This window comes from Euprymna scolopes, chromosome 2 (assembly GCF_053919585.1).
Source record: "Euprymna scolopes isolate OS-2025 chromosome 2, ASM5391958v1, whole genome shotgun sequence".
Classification (NCBI taxonomy): Eukaryota; Metazoa; Mollusca; class Cephalopoda; order Sepiida; family Sepiolidae; genus Euprymna; species Euprymna scolopes.
The window spans coordinates 199056181-199077107 of record NC_136483.1 but is presented as its reverse complement, the minus strand read 5'-3'; the positions used below and the strand labels follow the sequence as shown (position 1 = coordinate 199077107).

The 20927-nt window shown below is 35.1% G+C and overlaps 1 protein-coding gene across 6 annotated transcripts in view; it reads left to right on the top strand.

The window, feature by feature from the left end:
* Positions 1-1141: 1141 nt before the first annotated feature.
* LOC145301558 (uncharacterized) overlaps positions 1142-20927 on the top strand; it is a 152679-nt gene continuing 132893 nt past the window's right edge. For 2 of the 6 annotated variants that reach the window (XR_013873542.1, XR_013873536.1), the window contains exons 1-3: positions 1142-1308; positions 5612-5665; positions 9419-9485. Coding sequence is in view for 2 of the 6 variants with exons in the window: in XM_080144584.1 (XP_080000710.1) it covers positions 1276-1308; positions 9419-9485 (100 nt within the window). In the remaining 4 variants the exon portion in view is untranslated. The remainder of the gene's footprint in view (positions 1309-5611; positions 5666-9418; positions 9486-20927) is intronic. The other 4 variants (XM_080144585.1, XR_013873528.1, XM_080144584.1 and 1 more) reach the window with 4 other exon arrangements.

Sequence of the window (20927 nt, the reverse complement as noted above, 5' to 3'; positions counted from 1 at the left end):
TAACCTATCATACTTTCATAAATTAGAGTCCATTTTCTGGAGGCTGTTTTTAAACCCAGTCAACAACGAGTACTTTTGCTAGTATATATATTGTACAGAGTACTTGGATAAATATATTTTGTTTTGATCAAAAGAGATTACAACAATATCCTTGAGTCTGCGTAATCAATGAAGAGTAAATCATTGAGCCCCACTCCAAAATTTGAATATAATTAAAAATAAAGAATAAAATTAGGGTTTTATTGATTGGCTGATCGTTTCTCAGTAAGTTTTTTTATTTTGTTTTTTACTGATGTTCACCCCTAACAAAGCATATAGTCATTTGGACTTAAGGGGCTACTAATTGGGATCATGCCTAAGAAAGATTAATGAGATGCTGGTTTACATTACATTTAAACTTCGGCATATCAGTACAGTCAGGGAAGCAGGTAGTGGGAAGGGAATTCTAAAGTCGAGTTGTTTGAGGGAAAAAGCTATTAGAGTAGAAAGCTTTCTGATATTTAGAAACCTCAACAGTGAAGGGGTGTGATTTTGTTGTTAAGCGGGTTTGTCATGGATATGTACGTCGAGGCAGCACAAGTGCAATGAGTTCATCAGAGCACATTCCATTAAAATATTTGTAAAACAGGCACAGAGATGCAACATTGCGGCGATGGGACAGGGGTTGGATCTTAGTTGACAAAGTGGGCTCCTCTAGATTGGTGACCCTTTTTTTAGACCCTATACAAGAGGGAAAGACTAGTGGTAGATGAATCAGACCAGATGTGGTAACAATGCGTGCATTGACATAGACGTACAGGATACTCTCAGGTGTGAATAGTTTTCTAGCATGATAGAGGGAGCCCACCTTTGTTACAGCAGCTTTTGAAATGTCCACAATATATTTGTTCCACTTCATATTAGCTGTGAATGTTAGGCTGAGGAGTTTGAAGGAAGAATTCTCAGGTAGGTGTTATTTATCATAGATATCGGCAGGGGAAAAGTGTCTTGTAAATATTACTTAACATGCTATTTAGGTATAAACTAACCTGAAACGAGTGTATACTGTCTTATATTTATGTGTTTCACTTTTGCTGATCATCATGATTGGTAATGCTTAATCGATATTTAAAAGCGCCATGACGCCATTCATAAGAGCGTCGTCTGCTTTTCGCCTGAAACACAAGATGCTAATCGCATTAGTAATTATCTGCCCTTTCCACGTGTAGGACGGCTGGCAGAAAAATACGAACGGATAGGCATCCAGTCCGAGTAATATCAAGCAGAAGAACCGAAATGGACCCAGAGAAGTGGGCTTTTTTTTCAACGGCAAGTTTATTCCTACCTTCATTTTACTTATGTGCATTTTATTTCGTGCGACCCTCAAACGTGCTAGCATATTTCTGTACACAGAAAACAGAAAAAAGGCGCACTTTGTTTTTAATGAAAATACAGTGTCATTTTAAGTTGTAATTTGATTTTTTAAAAATATTTCACCTCATCTAAAAATTATCATAAATGAAAAAATATTCATTTAAAATAATTCTGTTCACAAATTAAAAAGAAAAATCCCCAAACGAAAATTAAACTAGAAAAAATAGATGAATTTAAAAGAAAATAAACCTATAGTTAAAAAAATAGCAATACATATATTTTTAAACATATTAAGGAAAATAAAATAATTTTAATTTTCTTGTTAAAATATGTAACTAAAAAGATTTTTTATTTCATTAATTACTTTTCTCTATGAAAAAAATGAATGTTTGTTATATTTTTCTGTTTTTAATAACAAGGAAAATATATATAATTTACAAATATGACTCCCGACTTGCCTCCCCACAAGGTCAAATCATGTTTGAATATAAGGATACTCCTCTCATCCAAAAATGAGTGAACAGAGCAGGTATATTAAATTTATTTATACTTTATGTATAAATTTAATATACCTACTCTGTTCACTCATTGAGCACTTTGGTAGACACATGTTGTTTCATTGGATGTACTTCTAGGAAACTAAACTCTACTGGCTATATATGAACAAATGATTAATAAAACATGTTAAAAACATCTTGAAAACTAGTTAAAAACATATTTAATTTTAAAAAGGAAGCCCAAGATAAGTGGATAGTCCTTAGTCCGCGGATATAGATATATATTAACACGATGAAATTTAAAAAAAAAAAAAAAACTAATGGTGGGGCACGTGGTGACTGCTGGTTCGCCTTTTTTCCCAGATAGATTTAATATCTAATATTTTTAATTTACGCATTAAAAAATAAAACTCACCATAAAATAAAATGAAAATTATTGACATCCTAATAATAAAATATTATAGAAATAATTTTTTTTTACATTAATTGAGTTTCTGTAAACAGATTTCAGTCTTAATTTTCGAACTGATTTTATTGAACACTTATTGAATAAAATTTTAAATTGGACCCGATGGATTAAAATATATATATATATATATATATATATATATATATATATATATATATATATATATATATATATATTAAACACATGTGATGTTTCGCGGTCCATAATCGATGTTCAGTATCTAAGATTGAAATAATACTCCCATTAAATTAAATTAAGCATGTATGAAGTTATATATACACTTCAGAAAAACGTAATACAGTAAATCTACTAGTATGCAAATCCAGTGATTATCGGCCTTACAAAATATTAGATGTAATGTTTTATATAAGACAATCCCAGCTAAATAAAATTGCTCAATATACTAGATAGATCAAATAAATCATAATTTAGGAATTTAAATGTTATGATTTGAAAAAGTTAAATTTCAAATATAGAATTTTTATTATATGCAAAACAAAGAATACAGTTTAATAAGTTTCCTTAACCCATGAGTTTTCGATGTTAATACATCTCCTCAGAGGAAAAATATTAGCAAATATTATAAATCGTTTGTCCCTTATTTGCTAAAAAGTAATAAGCATAGAAAATTAATTTTTTTAAAAGAAAACCATCTTAGCTTCATAGAGTAATGGAAATATGGATTAAGGAAATATACTTATTAAACTGTATTTTTTGTTTTGCATGCAATAAAAATTCTAGATTTGAAATTTAACTTTTTCAAATCATAAAATTTAAATTCATAAATTGCGATTTATTTGTATATATTTCTGTGTAAATTATTTTTTTTTCAATTATATTTCACTTTTTTTTATATACTAATCGTTAATTTATGAAGCTCAATGTAGATGCAGGGCAATGTATATTCCAAATTTCATAATGTTGACCATCTTACAAGTTATTCCTTTAATTACGTTGACATTCAAGCATTGTGAATATCCACGTAATTAAAGGAATAAATTGTAATATATAGAATATATTTAAAAGTCTATATTCCAAATTTCATGATGCTGACTATTGAGACCTGTTGAAGTAATGAAAATTCTATATGCACAAGTAATGTGCAAATACATAAATTAGATAATCAGATATACGAATACGAGGGGCGTGCAATAAGTAATGCCCCTGACCTACTTCCCATAGCAGTAGAGCAACGAAACTTGGCACAGTTATTAGTCTTTCTCTACATAGGAACCACCCAGAGTTATGTATTTCTCCCATCGTTTGATGCAGCTCTAAAGACCGTTTTTGTAGAACACCCCAGGTTGGTCCTTCAACCACGACGTGACTTCAGAAATCAAGGCTGCGTCATCTGAGAAACGCTTTTCTTTCAAAAACAACTTCATGGCTGGGAAGAGGTGAAAGTCAGAGGGTGCAAGGACCTTGCACTGCAAGGTCATATATATATATATATATATATATATATATATATATATATATACTTTCTGTCATGTATACAAAATTTATGATATATAAGTATGTATATATATGAATATATATTTAACTAGCAAAAGTACCCGTTGTTGACTGGGCTCAAAAACAGCCTACAGAAAATGGACTCTGATTTATGAAAGTATGATAGGTTATGAAAAGGAAGGGTTGTAAATTTGGGTTGAATTTGGGGGTATCAAAACCAAAGCAAAATATGATGAAAGTAAAAATAAAATAGATAAACCCCATAATTTATTATACCATACCTGTTCACACTGAAACACTCATCACAATATTCTGTGGATCTATATTAAAAAACCTTGTTAAACTTTGTGACATATTTCCATTCTATGGAGGTCAGGTGCGAACGAACACCCCATAATTTTATTATACCATATTTCTTCAAACTGAAACATAATTATCAAAGTATACTTACGCAGATAGATATGAAAAGTTTTTATTAAAGTTTGTGCCTATTTTCATTCTATGGAGTCCAGGCGCGAATGCAGACCCCACAATTTTATTATACTATCCCTATTTAAGTTAAAACATACTTATCAACATATTCTTATGTACATCTATATCAAAAACACTTGTAAACGTTTGTTTTTAATTTTTAAATTTTTTATTTCCATACTTTGTGGACCAGGCGCGAACGCAGACCCCACAATTTTAATAGACCACCATTCTGCAGGATCAAGCATACCCATTATTGTGTCTCGATACATCTTCTATCATTATATATAATCAGTTTTTTAAAATAGTCAACCATATAGGAGCCTATTCGTGACCAGACACAACACACACAGCTTTATATTATAGATTTATGTAGAATGTGAATGATATAAATTCTTTGTATCAAATATACATGTGTATATGATTTATATCACATATTTGTTGTATGTACAGTCTATATATAGATAGATACCATGCATATATTATGTTACATACAGCAATACATATACCTTATAATACAAATAATATATACATTTGATTATATGACACAACACAAATCATATGATACACATGACATGTGCATATACATGTCATGTGTATCATATATACATAGTATATAAATACCATATATACGAATTAAGGCTTATATATTTCATTTTTATGGTATACTAGCAGGGGTGCCCGGCGTTGCTCGGGTGTTTGGAGGTGTATGCTGTGCAAAAAAAGCAAAAAAACAAAAAAAATGGTTAATTTTTTAAAACTTTGACCCCTATTATGACCCCTTAAAATTTATTGTTTCGGGCTCAAATCACTTTATTAAGTTAGATCCATGTTCAAGGAACCTAAATCTAAAATTTCAAGTGTCTAGACCCAAAATTGTCGGAGGAGTTTGGTAGAGTTCTTAAAGGTCAAATCGTTGAAATTTGACCCCTTAACAGCCAAATTTCTGGCTGACACCCGTCACATCGATTTTCCCAAATCTCAGTACCCGGTATTTCAAATTTCGAGTCTATAGACTAAAAATTGACAGAGTTATTGCGTAGGGAAACGTACACAGACAGACAGACACACAGACAGACAAACACGTTCACTTTTATAGATATATAGATATGTGATATGTACTTGGTATATGATCTGTAACATATTTATAGTATATATATATATATATATATATATCTCATTTGTATCATATGTGCATATATATTATTATTCATCGCATATATATATATTATATAAAAAATATATAAAAATGATTAATATTTATTGAAAAAATTGTATATATGTAGTTTGTTTTATTTAAGATATATATATGATTTATAATATGTATGTCTGGAAAAGGTAATGATTAATTGTTTTTATTTCATAGGTGAACTTTTTGGAGACATTTCTACTCACACCATAATAACAAAAAAAAATGCAGGTATGATAATTGGTTTCCTTCTATGTGCATTCACAATTTGCAGTCCCAAATATCTGGACGAAGAATTTGAATACCTCACAAATACTTTGAAAATTTTGTCATATTTTATATTAAATGCAAAGAAAAAAATCACACGAATGTTTTCCAGAATATATAAGCCAAAATCATATACATTTCTCTCATAAACAGACACAAACACCAATAATACAATGATTTGCAACACACTATACAAACTTGGATTTCCAATCATACAAACCACATCACAAACTATAAAACAAACATTAAAAACATCAAGACATCTCCAAAATATACCAATTTCCAATGCAGGCATATACACTGTTCCTTGCCAAAATTGCCATCATATATATGTTATTATAGTAAAAGAATAATTATATATATATATATATATATATATATATATATATATATATATATATATATATATGACCATTTCAATTTGGCTACCATTATAGATATATTCATAGATATACCACCTTTTTTGGCAATTTTATAAGTTTCAAATCTTAGTAACTATTGATCAGAAGTTAACAAATGAAGGCTCGTTGGAAAACTAATGACCTGAATTGTGTAGTGACCTATGTGACATTTACCCTTAAGGGGATCATCCAGAGCCTATTTTTGACACTTTTTTTACAGCCATAAAATGTTTTAATCAGTCATTTGTTTTCCTAGTTTTGTATATGAATTACAAAATATCTGATATTTCCTCTTTAACATCTGGCCTTGATGGAGAGGAGACTAAAACTTACTATGGTTTCAAAAGATCTGAAATAACAGCAAGGGGAGACTTGATTCCAAATATTTCTCGTATGTTATATTTCTCCTCTTTAGTTTTCATACATAAAGTAAATTTCGCAATGTATACAGATTAGTTGATACTGGAGATATTCATAATCATACCCTATTTCCAAAAGAGGGGAAATATAACGTATGAGAAATATTTGCTGTTATTTCATATCCTTTAAACCCATAGAAGCGAGTTTTAATCTCTCCTTCATCAAGGTCAGATGTGTTACGGAGTATATATGTATACATATGTATTTATATATGCTTTGTATCATATATTATCTGCTAGCAGGGAAACCTGACGTTGCCTTGGATTGAACAATGTCACTGAAATCGGTGAAATCATCTATTTTTCAATGAGATTGATTTTTTTTTTTATTTATTGTCATTTAACCTCAAATAAGCCACTTAGTTGTTAGGGCTACCATTTAGGGAGTTGGGCAGCATGATGTCTGTTTACATTACACTTGAATTTCTGCATGTCAGTCCATTCAGGGAAACAAATGCCCGGCAGGGAATTCCAAAGAGCAGTAGTCCGAGGAAAAAAGCAATTTGAGTAGAGGGTTTTGCAGCATCTAGGGATCTCTACTGTGTAGAGGTGGGATTTTGCTGCTTTTTGGGTTTGTCGAGGGGTTACTAGTACTTTGAGTTCATCAGAGCACTTACCATTGAAATACTTGTAAAACAGGCACAAGGATGTCACGTTTCAGTGATAGGACAGACGTTGGAGTTTAGTTGATAGATCAGGAATGAGAGACTAGTGGCAGATGCACCAACAATACTCCATGCATGGACGAACCGTGGTCTAGTAGAGATACAGGATATTTTCAGGTGTGAGTAGAGCTTTTTAGCACACCTTCCTTGCAGCAGCCTTGGCAATTACATCAATGTACATACATAACCCTAGGAGCTTGGGAAGTACTTTCAGGCAATGTATCATTAGCCATGGCAATGATGGGTTGAGAAGGTTTCTTGTAATTATTAAATGGAAATAAACTTAGTCTTGGCAGCATTGAACGTTACCAACCAGTTACAGCCCCATTCCATTACACTGGAAGTTTTCCTCTAGAGTTTTAACAACTTCCTTAGATATGTGATCATTAGTTTTACCCTTGTGTCTGTTATAGAGCATGGTGTCATCAGCAAATATCCCCGTCTCAGAGAAAATTTTATCAGGGAGGTCATTTATGAATATTAAGAATAATAAAGATCCAAGGATCAACTCCTGTGGCATTCCCTCATTTATAGCATGTTGTTTTGATGTACGACCTTCAAAGATAACCTGGATTTTTCTCTTATCTAAGAACGATTTGATTATGTTAAGTATGCATTAAGTAATACCATAGGATTTGATTATGTTAAGTATGCATTAAGTAATACCATAGGATTTGATTTTCATTGTGCAAAACCCTTTTACATGTGTTAGGGCGATTGACCCGCCTTCTCCTGCTTTATCCAGTGCTTCATATATATGTTAAAAGATTACAGTTAGGATATCTATGGTAGAATGGGCTTGTCTAAATCCATACTGTCGGTTGGATAAAAGTTTATTGTCTGTAAGGTGGTGGACTAGTGCTTGATTGAGGAAGGATTTTAGCAAAGAGAGGGAAGAAGCTAAGAGGGCAATAATTGAGTGGGTCAGTTCTTTTGCCAGAATCCCCCATGGCAGTCCTCTTGTGTAAGAGTATCAATGACCCTCATCATAGCCTCTTTCATCTCCTCTTTTGTCTTTTCAATTGTCTCATAATGACAGCCTCTAAGGTTTTCCTTGAGCTTAAGGAATAACCAAAAGTCACGGAGAGCAATGTTGAACTATAGTGACTATAGGTAGGGTGAAGAACTGTCTTGATGTCCATCTTTGTCAAATAGTATGATGTTTCATTCATGCAAGATGATCCAAAACCAGTCTGAAGCGTTCCATACGTTTCTGATGGCATTTTTGAAATTCACCAGCTGTGACAATCAGGCTTTAGCAGGTTGGATTCCAGTTCCTACTGTAGCTCTCCAATCTAATAGGTCTCATTATCGTCCAAGCCCCTGTTCAATTGACACAATATTGCATCCCTGCACCTGGTTTCTAAATATTTTAATGAAAATGTTCTCTGATAAACTTGCAGCGCATGTGCACTTCGACATACATATTCTCAAAAAGCAACAAAATCCCACCCCTTCACTGTTGAGGTCCCCTAGTTCTACACTAATAGTTTCTTCCCTGGAACTACTAGACTTTGAAATTCTCTTTCAGTTTTCGGCAGAGGTTTAAATGTAATGTGAACAGGTATCTTGCTGCTCAACTCTCTTTTGTCTCCTGCTTAAAGCTGGTTGTTCAAAATGCATTTGTCTAGTCTATATAGATTTTTACATCTACTTTTGTTGCTGGTACATATACACACACTGACAGCGAAGTAGAAATCACAACACAGTTGATCTACAAAAAATATATTGCTTTTATTTCACACCAACTAATCAGCTTTTGATGATAAATTATTTTGTGTTTTGACATTTATGAAAGGTACGTGGGGTGGGGTACATGGTTGTGTCTGATGTTGGGCGGTGGAGAAATAGACACAACTTTACTCTTTCTGACCGACTGACGATTTTATTTATAAAAACATTCTTTTCCTATAGAAATGTTTAATATTTCCTTAGTCTATTGTTTCAACCTTTGACCGAAATCCTCTCATATTTTTGGGTCAAATTATGCATTCCATTAGACAATGGTGGAAAGTCCCAAATTCTTCACATGTGAATCCATTTGCGTGTGTGCAGCCCATAGAATGTATCTTCTTTGCCTACTAATATCTAACATGAAGCAAAAGAGGTCAATATGCCATTAAACAAATAAACCAAAACATTCTTTCTTCTAACTAAAAGAAACCAACAAATTCTTGAGACCAGCAAAGCATTCCCAAAAAATGGTTATAACATTTCTGTATTTTTTTCCAGATTTTCCCAATCTTGGATTTTACATTTAATTCAGTGTTGGAATTGGATATAATTTACCATTTCAAACGTATGTACCTTTTTGTTTTCTTTTCATCATCAAATTTATCTTATTTGATTTTTATGCTGCTAAAATTGTGAAATATTTTGGAGCATATCAGGTATAAGGACCGCAGGAGATCATAGACATGAAAGCATCACCTTACAGCTGACACTGGTTGACTTTGAACTTTGCACGCAGCATCTGTAAACAAACATAAAAACAAATTATTATTATTTCATTAATTATTATTCATTATTATCAATTTATTAATTCCCCCACACTTTAAACTCAGTCAACTGCAAAAAAAGGGGAGAAAACAACTGTGTGTAGGCCGTATGGTCTTCCATAGGTGAGGTAATATCACGTAACAACAAATTGCTGTATTTTTAGCAAAATGCAGTTATTATCAGTTTTTACTTTTATGGTATTGATTCTTCAAAACATTTCCTATTTAATGCTATATTAGCAATATTGGGCTCACTAAAAGAAAATTTTATTTTTCAAAGATTTAAAACTAGTGTTTTTCGTAAAAATAATGAAAATATATACATTTTTTTATTTTTTGCTAATCTGAAAGATAATTATTATTATTAATATATTCAACAAATTTCAAAACACAATGGATGAAAAATTAAACACATTCAAAATTTGGATTTTCAACCTTAAAATCTGATACGTGCGCAGTTTTTATTTGGTTGTTTTATCCACAATCCTCACCCTCCCCAACATCCAATAAGGAGTAGATAGGCTCTGTCTATCACCGGCTTTCACACTCCTTCTTTGTCTATTAGCCAGGTGTAGAGGTACAATACCAGGGACTCACCTGAGCAACCCTGTGCTTGGCCTTGTTTCCTGACTAGGACATTAAACGCCATTCCCCTATTTGCTATTGTAAATTTCTCTTTTTCTCTCAGAAACTGAGCAAATTGGGTTTGCTTGCATGCCACTTGTGCTCACTCAACTTGTTTTGGCTGATCTTGTTTGAGAGGTTGAGGGTACCTGATTGACAGTTTGTCTAGCTCCTGTTTCTGTCTGACAGTACAGGAGCTCTAACTCTTTGGTAGTGCTTAGAGCGACTGCTCTATCATCAGTTGTATAATATCAGGATAGTTGTAGTGCCATGTCACACATGGAAAGGGACCCTGCTGCTATCTCTGGTGGGCTTTCACAAAGCCAGAACTTTTTAGACAGGACTTGGCTAATGGATCAATGTGTGTATACTTGGCGTCAAAACCAGCCCACTTTGCTCAACACTCTTCCCTTAACCTTACATTAAAAAAAAACGTAATGAAATGACAACCCAAACAGATATCACAATAAAACCAGACAACCACCCAAACAAAACCAATTCGCCTTCACCCTTGAGGCTTACTTTCATAAATATCTGTGGGCTTAGAGGTAATCCTAGATGATGTAGAGTCTTACCTTATAGTAAACTCCCCGGATATCTTAGCATTAATTGAAACAAACTTACAACTCTTCAATCCCCTCTAACTACTTAACATGACAGGATACCTCCCACTTTGCCTTAAAGACTCAGATAGATATATTCACAGGCTTGGAGTCTATATCCGTAGCACCCTTCCTTTAACTAGAGAGAAAAATCTTGAATCGGATGACCAGGCTTTTATGTGCTTTCATCACTGCGTTAGTTATTTATATTTTCTCTACCATTCTCCCTCAAGTCAGGATTGTACCCTAATCAATCATGTCTCTGATAGTATAGATGCAGCACTCTCCTTAGATAGTAACGCCCAAATACATGCGTTTGGTGACTTTAATGTCCATCATAAAAATTGGCTTGGTTTCTCAAGTTACACGGATGCAGCTGGACGCTCTATTTAAAGTTTCTCTATAGCCCATTCCTGTTGGATTGTGTAGTGGACTTTCGGTCAGCGTTCAAGTTGTGGATAACTTGACAAAGACTAAAGTTACTTCTCATGAAAGAGGAGAACTATTTATGGCACAATGGGAGATTCCATTGTGCACACATGGGCCAGTCTATTCCTTGGATTGTGATTGGCTGAATCACCTGATTGGATATGCTTGTACATAAATACAAGCCTTCAGTCCAGCTCAATCTGGTGTCTGTCTTGTGCATGAGCTCGACCCTTTGTAAGTGTTGCTGCTATTATTATTATTGTTGTTGTTGTTGTGTGTTATTGACTAACACAGTTCTTTTGATTATTCTACATCTCCCCTCTTCCCCCTCCCCCACGAGTAGGCTGGGTTGTGTGAGAGGTGTATCTCTCTTTTAGGCCTAGTTTGTTGTGTGGTTGTAACCTAGACAGAGCTCGGGGAATCCTTGATCGAAAGCGTGGGGATATATGTGTGGTTTGTTGTTGGGGTTTGGTTGCTGTGTATGTGCTGTTACAGGGAGATAGTGGGAGATGCAAGAATGTAGTATCGCTTGAGGGAATTGTTGGTCCTAGTGCTGCACTTGGTATTGGGGTTGGTGCAGGCTTAAGTTCGCATTTTCTGAGGAAACGGCGATTCCTAAGTGTGATCCTTCTGGATCCGTTAACCCTGATTCGGTATTGTCGATCTGGTAGGGAACTGATGATTTTGCCGGTTGTGTTCCATCTGCGATTGACTGGATTTTGGATGGCTACAGTGTCACCAGCTTGTAACGGTGGAAGGTTGTGGGTATATTTATTGTATCTTTCTACTATTTTTGCATTGCGGTGGTGGAGCATTTCCTCGCGATGTTGTGCCGCTGACACCCATTCAGGATGAGGCTTGTAGAGGATTGGCTGTGAAGGGATGGGGTCACGTAGTCGACGGTGAAGTAATAATTGAGCCGGTGATAGGCCAATGCTGTGGATTGGGGTATTCCGATACTGCAAGATGGCCCGGGCAACACTGTCATTGTCCAAGGAACCGTGGGGGCCTGTGTTTCCTTTCACAATCCTCTTTGCAGTTTTTACTGCGAGCTCTGCCCTGCCATTGGATTGGGGATACGCAACAGAAGATAATCTGTGCCTAACACACCATGTTTTCAGAAATTCTTGGAACGTGCTGGAAGTGAAAGGTGGGCCGCCATCGGTGCTGAGTTCTTCTGGGGCACCATATGTTTGGAACAGTTGTCGGCATATGGACATCAATTTGGTTGTAGTAGTGTGACCTGATTCTAGGCGGTATAAAATTAGCCAACCAGTTAGCCTATCTGCGCAGGCAAGGTATGTGTGATCTCCAACATAAAAAATATCCATGACGATTTGTTGGAATGGCCACTCTGGGGATCGTGTTAGAATGATAGGCTCCCTTGGTTGACTAGGTGCGATGGTTGAGCATACCATGCAATTCGCCCTAATACTGCGGATTGATGCATCCATCCCTGGCCAGTACACCGATTCGTTGGCACGTGCTTTCATGCCAACTACTCCTTGGTGTGCAGAATGCAGGCAGTGTAGGACCTTTTTTCGTTGTGTTTTGGGGATGACGATCCTTCGATCCAACAATACTAGACCATTGTCAGTGCTAAGGCGGTGCCTCACCTCCCAATACTCACGGATTTCGGGCGCAGTGAGATTACGTATTTTTGGGAAGCCTTGCTGTATTGTGTCTATTAATTTGTTATATTGTTGATCGCCACGACCTGCTAAACGAATTAGGTCTGGTGATATGGCTATATTACTGCTGTCTGCAAATGTTGCTATTAAGGCTGTTAACTCTGTTATGTTGCTTATGTTGTTCGACTCCAATATATCCATTTGAGAGGGTTTTGTTGGAAATACATCGAGGAGGGCTTGCACCATCGCCACTGGGTGGTGGGAAACTGCATCAGGGCCTCTGTGCCACTTCCCGGGGCAATGCTGTATGGTAAATCTGTATCTCAGGGTCTTTTCCTTTAGTCTAAAGAGCCGGGGGTTTTGGATCTTGCTCAGATCACGATCGCCAAATATCCCCTTCAGAGGTTCATGGTCTGTGACCACTATGATGTTTGGAGAACCTATGACGAACATACGGCATTTCTCCAATGCCCATGCTATTGCTGCTGCCTCACCCTCTATTGGTGCGTATCTGCGCTCAGCATCCATGCAAAATCTGCTGCCGGCATATATCAGATGCCAACCTTCGGAACAGCAGATTGGGGCTTTTTCCATGGTACATTGGCAATGTTTTTGTAGGAATAGGAAGCCCATTCCTTCTTTGCTCCAATCTGGAGCAAGGCAAGTTGCTCTGTCTTTGTCAAATGTTGCTACCCCCTTCTGGACTAGGTGAATTATAACTCGCTTGGAATCTTTGAATGCATCTTCAAGGTTTTGATTCCAAGCAAATTTGGAGTTTTGTTTGACGAGGTCCCGAAAAGGCACCATAACTGGACCCAGTGAATATGCCCAGGCTACTTGGTTGACAAGCCCAAACCATGATCTGGCATCAGTAATTGTCCTTGGGACTGGAAAATCCTGTATCGCTTGTATCATGGACTCAGAAGGGGTCACTCCTGAAGAAGTTATCTGGAGGCCTCCAAATTGTACGACATCCTGACAGAATTGGAATTTGTTGGTGTTGAGCACAATTCCATTCTTAGCACATTGGAGCAGAAAATCGAAGGTATGATAAAAGGCTCCCTCAATGCTAGAGTCATATAGCAGGGTATCGTCTACTATCTTCACCTTGCGTGGAATATCTTTTATTATCTCATCGTATCTGCGAGTGTAAGCATCCCCAGATGCGACATATCCTTGAGGCATCCTAAGATACATGTATCTTCCCCACTCAGTTATGAAGGTGGTTAATGGTTGAGATTCTTTGTCTAAGAGAATCGAGTGGTATCCATCTACAGCGTCTAGGACTGTTTTCTTTGTTCTAGGTGGCACTTGCAGTGCCAACTGGAATGGCGACCCAGTATGGTGGGTTTCTCGCTTGCATTGAGAGTTAAGGTGTTGGTAATCTATTGTTCTACGTGGATTACCATTCTTTTTGGCAGTTATTACCATAGTACTGCACCAATCAGTAGGCATACCCACGGGTACTGGAGCTATGATACCTTTTTCTACATCCTTCCAAAGGGCTTGTCTTACTGGTTCCTTGAAGTGGAAGGGTACAGGAATTGGGTTATGCCTGGCTTTAGGGATTGCTCCCTCTTTGAGGTGAATGTGGGCAGCTGGGCCGGACATGGCTGGAGATATCCCATCTTTGTTGAATGTCGTTTTGGCAAACTTTTCTAGGAGCCAGCTCTTAAGTTTGCCTATGTTATCTTCTGTTGCGGGAAAAGGGAGGTTTTTGGGGCGATTTGGCAATTGATCTACACACTTTTTAGACTCGGTGTCTACCTCTTCATGTACGTCTGCTAAAGGGTTTGGAAAATGTTTGTGCAATATTCCCACATCGATGCAGGCTGCTCTGCTGAGATAAAGCCGTTGTATGCCCTTGCATATGTAGAGGGCTTGTTTAGTTGTTTTCCCTCTGACCACAAACTCAACTGGTAGCCAACCCTGACACATGAGTGTGAAACCTCCAACTGTTCGTATGATCTTTCTTGATTGGACAAGACTAATCTCTGAGGCCCATTTTGATTAAATGCTTTGGTCCCCCAAGACAAATGGCGGCACCACTGTCGGGAAAAACCTTTAGCGTTGTACTACAACTCCTCGGGATATTGACAGCTTGTCTGGGATCTGGTTTTGGTGAGAATGGGATTGCTGATGCATTTATTTCAGTTAACAGATCACCTTCTGTAGTCATAATGGTGCCCCTCATTTGATCGAATGTGATATGGGCCATGAGTGTATTCATGGGAGCTTCTTGGTCTTCAAAACTTTTTATCACTGCCGGGCGATATTTCTTTGTCCGGCACACTGCTGAGAAATGGTTAAGTTTCCCACAAGTGTTGCACATTTGATTCCATGCCGGACATGTTAAATGGCGGGCACTTGTCATTGGAGTACCGTGTTGGTGACTACCGCAACCTATGCAGGTTTGACGGGGTTCCTTATCAGCAATGTTATCGTTGTGAGTAGCAGTAGAGCTAGTGCGAATATTGCCTCTGCTAGTCCGTACAGCAGTTTTTTTTTTTTTTTTGCGATACATTGACATCCGGACTGTAGCTATGTCTGAGGTATCAGTCATTGCGGTTTGGTCCCGTAGTGCAGACTCAAATGCCTCAGCATGACAAATATTTTGGTTGAGAGTTTTTAGCAACCCGGGGCATGAGAAATTACAGTCTATGGCCGTGGACCTAAGACGAACAAGGTATTGTTGGATGGGTTCATCTTCATGCTGTGATATAGATGCAAATGTCATCCGATAGACCATGGGATTTGATTTTTGAGTTACCAATGCTTCTGTCATCTCTAGCAGCTTGTCTGGGTTGGTGGTGAAGAACTTAGGGTACGTATTTATGATTGCGTTTTGAACGGATTCATCAGCGCAACTGTATAACTGGGTATTAGCCTGAGAAGTTGGCATGTCCGTTATTCTGGTGAATACTTCCCAGTCAATCCGAAATTTTCTGAATTGTTGAGGGGTCATTTCGAGATGAAGTTGGGGAGGCCTGGCAGCTGGTGCCTTAGCATAGGTGGTCTGGGTAGCGGGCTCCTTGGCTTGTCGAAGGATAGACAGAGCTTCTCCCATTGTTGTGATTCCCAATTCTCTTAGCATGGCTCGATCCATTACTTGAAGGTTTTCTTTCCTCAGTTTTTTCCTTCACAAAAGTTGCAGCGTAGCTCTTGGCGGAATCGGCAGCAATGCCTGCTTTGAGGAAATAGTCTTCCCAATCTTCTATCTCGAATCCTGTTCGTAGCGCCATGTTGGATTGTGTAGTGGACTTTCGGTCAGCATTCAAGTTGTGGATAACTTGACAAAGACTAAAGTTACTTCTCATGAAAGAGGAGAACTATTTATGGCACAATGGGAGATTCCATTGTGCACACATTTACATCAAGGACCAATTTATCAAAGGGATATCGAATGATACGCTTCAGACCGATCTACTGGCAAAAGCCGGGTTGCTAAAAACTCTCAACCAAAATATTTGTCATGCTGAGGCATTTGAGTCTGCACTACGGGACCAAACCGCAATGACTGATACCTCAGACATAGATATACCATACAGCATTGCCCCGGGAAGTGGCACAGAGGCCCTGATGCAGTTTCCCACCACCCAGTGGCGATGGTGCAAGCCCTCCTCGATGTATTTCCAACAAAACCCTCTCAAATGGATATATTGGAGTCGAACAACATAAGCAACATAACAGAGTTAACAGCCTTAATAGCAACATTTGCAGACAGCAGTAATATAGCCATATCACCAGACCTAATTCGTTTAGCAGGTCGTGGCGATCAACAATATAACAAATTAATAGACACAATACAGCAAGGCTTCCCAAAAATACGTAATCTCACTGCGCCCGAAATCCGTGAGTATTGGGAGGTGAGGCACCGCCTTAGCACTGACAATGGTCTAGTATTGTTGGATCGAAGGATCGTCATCCCCAAAACACAACGAAAAAAGGTCCTACACTGCCTGCATTCTGCACACCAAGGAGTAGTTGGCATGAAAGCACGTGCCAACGAATCGGTGTACTGGCCATGGATGGATGCATCAATCCGCAGTATTAGGGCGAATTGCATGGTATGCTCAACCATCGCACCTAGTCAACCAAGGGAGCCTATCATTCTAACACGATCCCCAGAGTGGCCATTCCAACAAATCGTCATGAATATTTTTTATGTTGGAGATCACACATACCTTGCCTGCACAGATAGGCTAACTGGTTGGCTAATTTTATACCGCCTAGAATCAGGTCACACTACTACAACCAAATTGATGTCCATATGCCGACAACTGTTCCAAACATATGGTGCCCCAGAAGAACTCAGCACCGATGGCGGCCCACCTTTCACTTCCAGCACGTTCCAAGAATTTCTGAAAACATGGTGTGTTAGGCACAGATTATCTTCTGTTGCGTATCCCCAATCCAATGGCAGGGCAGAGCTCGCAGTAAAAACTGCAAAGAGGATTGTGAAAGGAAACACAGGCCCCCACGGTTCCTTGGACAATGACAGTGTTGCCCGGGCCATCTTGCAGTATCGAAATACCCCAATCCACAGCATTGGCCTATCACCGGCTCAATTATTACTTCACCGTCGACTACGTGACCCCATCCCTTCACAGCCAATCCTCTACAAGCCTCATCCTGAATGGGTGTCAGCGGCACAACATCGCGAGGAAATGCTCCACCACCGCAATGCAAAAATAGTAGAAAGATACAATAAATATACCCACAACCTTCCACCGTTACAAGCTGGTGACACTGTAGCCATCCAAAATCCAGTCAATCGCAGATGGAACACAACCGGCAAAATCATCAGTTCCCTACCAGATCGACAATACCGAATCAGGGTTAACGGATCCAGAAGGATCACACTTAGGAATCGCCGTTTCCTCAGAAAATGCGAACTTAAGCCTGCACCAACCCCAATACCAAGTGCAGCACTAGGACCAACAATTCCCTCAAGCGATACTACATTCTTGCATCTCCCATTATCTCCCTGTAACAGCACATACACAGCAACCAAACCCCAACAACAAACCACACATATATCCCCACGCTTTCGATCAAGGATTCCCCGAGCTCTGTCTAGGTTACAACCACACAACAAACTAGGCCTAAGAGAGAGACACCTCTCACACAACCCAGCCTACTCGTGGGGGAGGGGGAAGAGGGGAGATGTAGAATAATCAAAAGAACTGTGTTAGTCAATAACACACAACAACAACAACAATAATAATAGCAGCAACACTTACCAAGGATCCAGCTTATGCACAATACAGACACCAGATTGAGCTGGACTGAAGGCTTGTATTTATGTACAAGCATATCCAATCAGGTGATTCAGCCAATCACAATCCAAGGAATAGACTGGCCCATGTGTGCACAATGGAATCTCCCATTGTGCCATAAATAGTTCTCCTCTTTCATGAGAAGTAACTTCAGTCTTTGTCAAGTTATCCACAACTTGAACGCTGACCGAAAGTCCACTACACAATCCAACAAGTGGAAGGGGATGGTTATAGTCTGATATGTTTACTTACTTAAGGGGATGGTTATAGTCTGATATGTTTACTTCCGGTGATGATGTCATCATTTTCTGTTCAAAAAAGATGCACATAATATATTTATGATGTACTACATTGACATAAGATATCATATTCCAAAAATCACATGGATGCACTGCTGATTCCCAAAATTAGGTAAATGGATCACTGCATGCTAGGGGCTTATTTGTAACATTCCAAAAATAACATGAATATATCAAGTAATTCTGTGTTCATATTTTCATTCTTAATGTCCTCATGGCAGTAATTGCAAAAACTTTTCGTAAGGAGGGGAGGGTTAAAATCACTGGAATGCTGAGACTGATACTACATTCAGACATTCATATTGAAGTAATGGTTGCCTAATCTCTAACTGTTAATGTTTTTATGTATTAATTTCAAAAAGCTGCTGAAACACTTTCTGATGTAAACATTACTTTATTTCAATTATATTTTAACAGTGGGGTGGGGGATAGGAAGTCAGTTACGGAAATGGCTTAAACAGTTTACGATTTAAACATTACATTATTTCATTATTACCAAGTATTAATATTATTATTTCATTATTATCAATTATTAATATTAATTATTATTTCGTTATTATCAATTATTAATATTAATTGTTTCGTTATTATCAATTATTAATATTAATTATTTCGTTATTATCAATTGTTAATATTAATTATTATTTCGTTATTATCAATTATTAATATGAATTATTAATTCGTTATTATCAATTATTAATGTTATTTCGTTATTATCAATTATTAATATTATTTCGTTATTATAAATTATTAATAATTATTTCGTAATTATCAATTATTAATATTAATTATTATTATTTCGTTATTATCAATTATTAATATTATTATTTCGTTATTATCAATTATTAATATTAATTATTATTTCGTTATTATCAATTATTAATATTAATTAATATTTGTTATTATCAATTATTAATATATATTATTTCGTTATTATCAATTATTAATATTAATTCGTAATTATCAATTATTAATATAAATTATTTCGTTATTATCAATTATTAATATTAATTATTATTTCGTTATTATCAATTATTAATATTAATTATTTCATTATCGTTATTATCTATTATTAATATTAATTATTTCGTTATTATCAATTATTAATATTATTTATTATTTCATTATTATCAATTATTAATATTAATTATTATTTCGTTATTATTAATATTAATTATTTCGTTATTATCAATTATTAATATTAATTATGATTTCGTTATTATCTATTAATTATTTCGTTATTATCAATTATTAATATTAATTATTATTTCGTTATTATAAATTATTAATATTAATTATTATTTCGTTATTATCAATTATTAATATTAATTATTATTTCGTTATTATCAATTATTAATATTGATTATTATTTCGTTATTATCATTATTAATATTAATTATTATTTCGTTATTATCAATTATTAATATTAATTATTATTTCGTTATTATCAATTATTAATATTATTATTTCGTTATTATCAATTATTAATATTAATTATTATTTCGTTATTATCAATTATTAATAATAATTATTATTTCATTATTATCAATTATTAATATTAATTATTATTTCGTTATCAATTATTAATATTAATTATTATTTCATTATCGTTATTATTGATTATTAATATTAATTATTTCGTTATTATCAATTATTAATATTAATTATTATTTCGTTATTATCAATTATTAATATTAATTATTATTTCGTTATTATCTATTATTAATATTAATTATTATTTCGTTATTATCAATTATTAATATTAATTATTTCGTTATTATCAATTATTAATATTAATTATGATTTCGTTATTATCTATTAATTATTTCGTTATTATCAATTATTAATATTGATTATTATTTCGTTATTATAAATTATTAATATTAATTATTATTTCATTATTATCAATTATTAATATTAATTATTATTTCGTTATTATCAATTATTAATATTGATTATTATTTCGTTATTATCATTATTAATATTAATTATTATTTCGTTATTATCAATTATTAATATTAATTATTATTTCGTTATTATCAATTATTAATATTATTATTTCGTTATTATCAATTATTAATATTAATTATTATTTCCTTATTATCAATTAATAATTATTATTATTTCGTTATTATCAATTATTAATATTAATTATTATTTCGTTATCAATTATTAATATTAATTAGTTCATTATTATCAATTATTAATATTATTTATTATTTCATTATTATCTATTATTAATATTAATTATTATATCGTTATCAATTAATATTAATTATTATTTCATTATTATCAATTATTAATATTATTTATTATTTCATTATTATCTTTTATTAATATTAATTATTATTTCGTTATCAATTAATATTAATTATTATT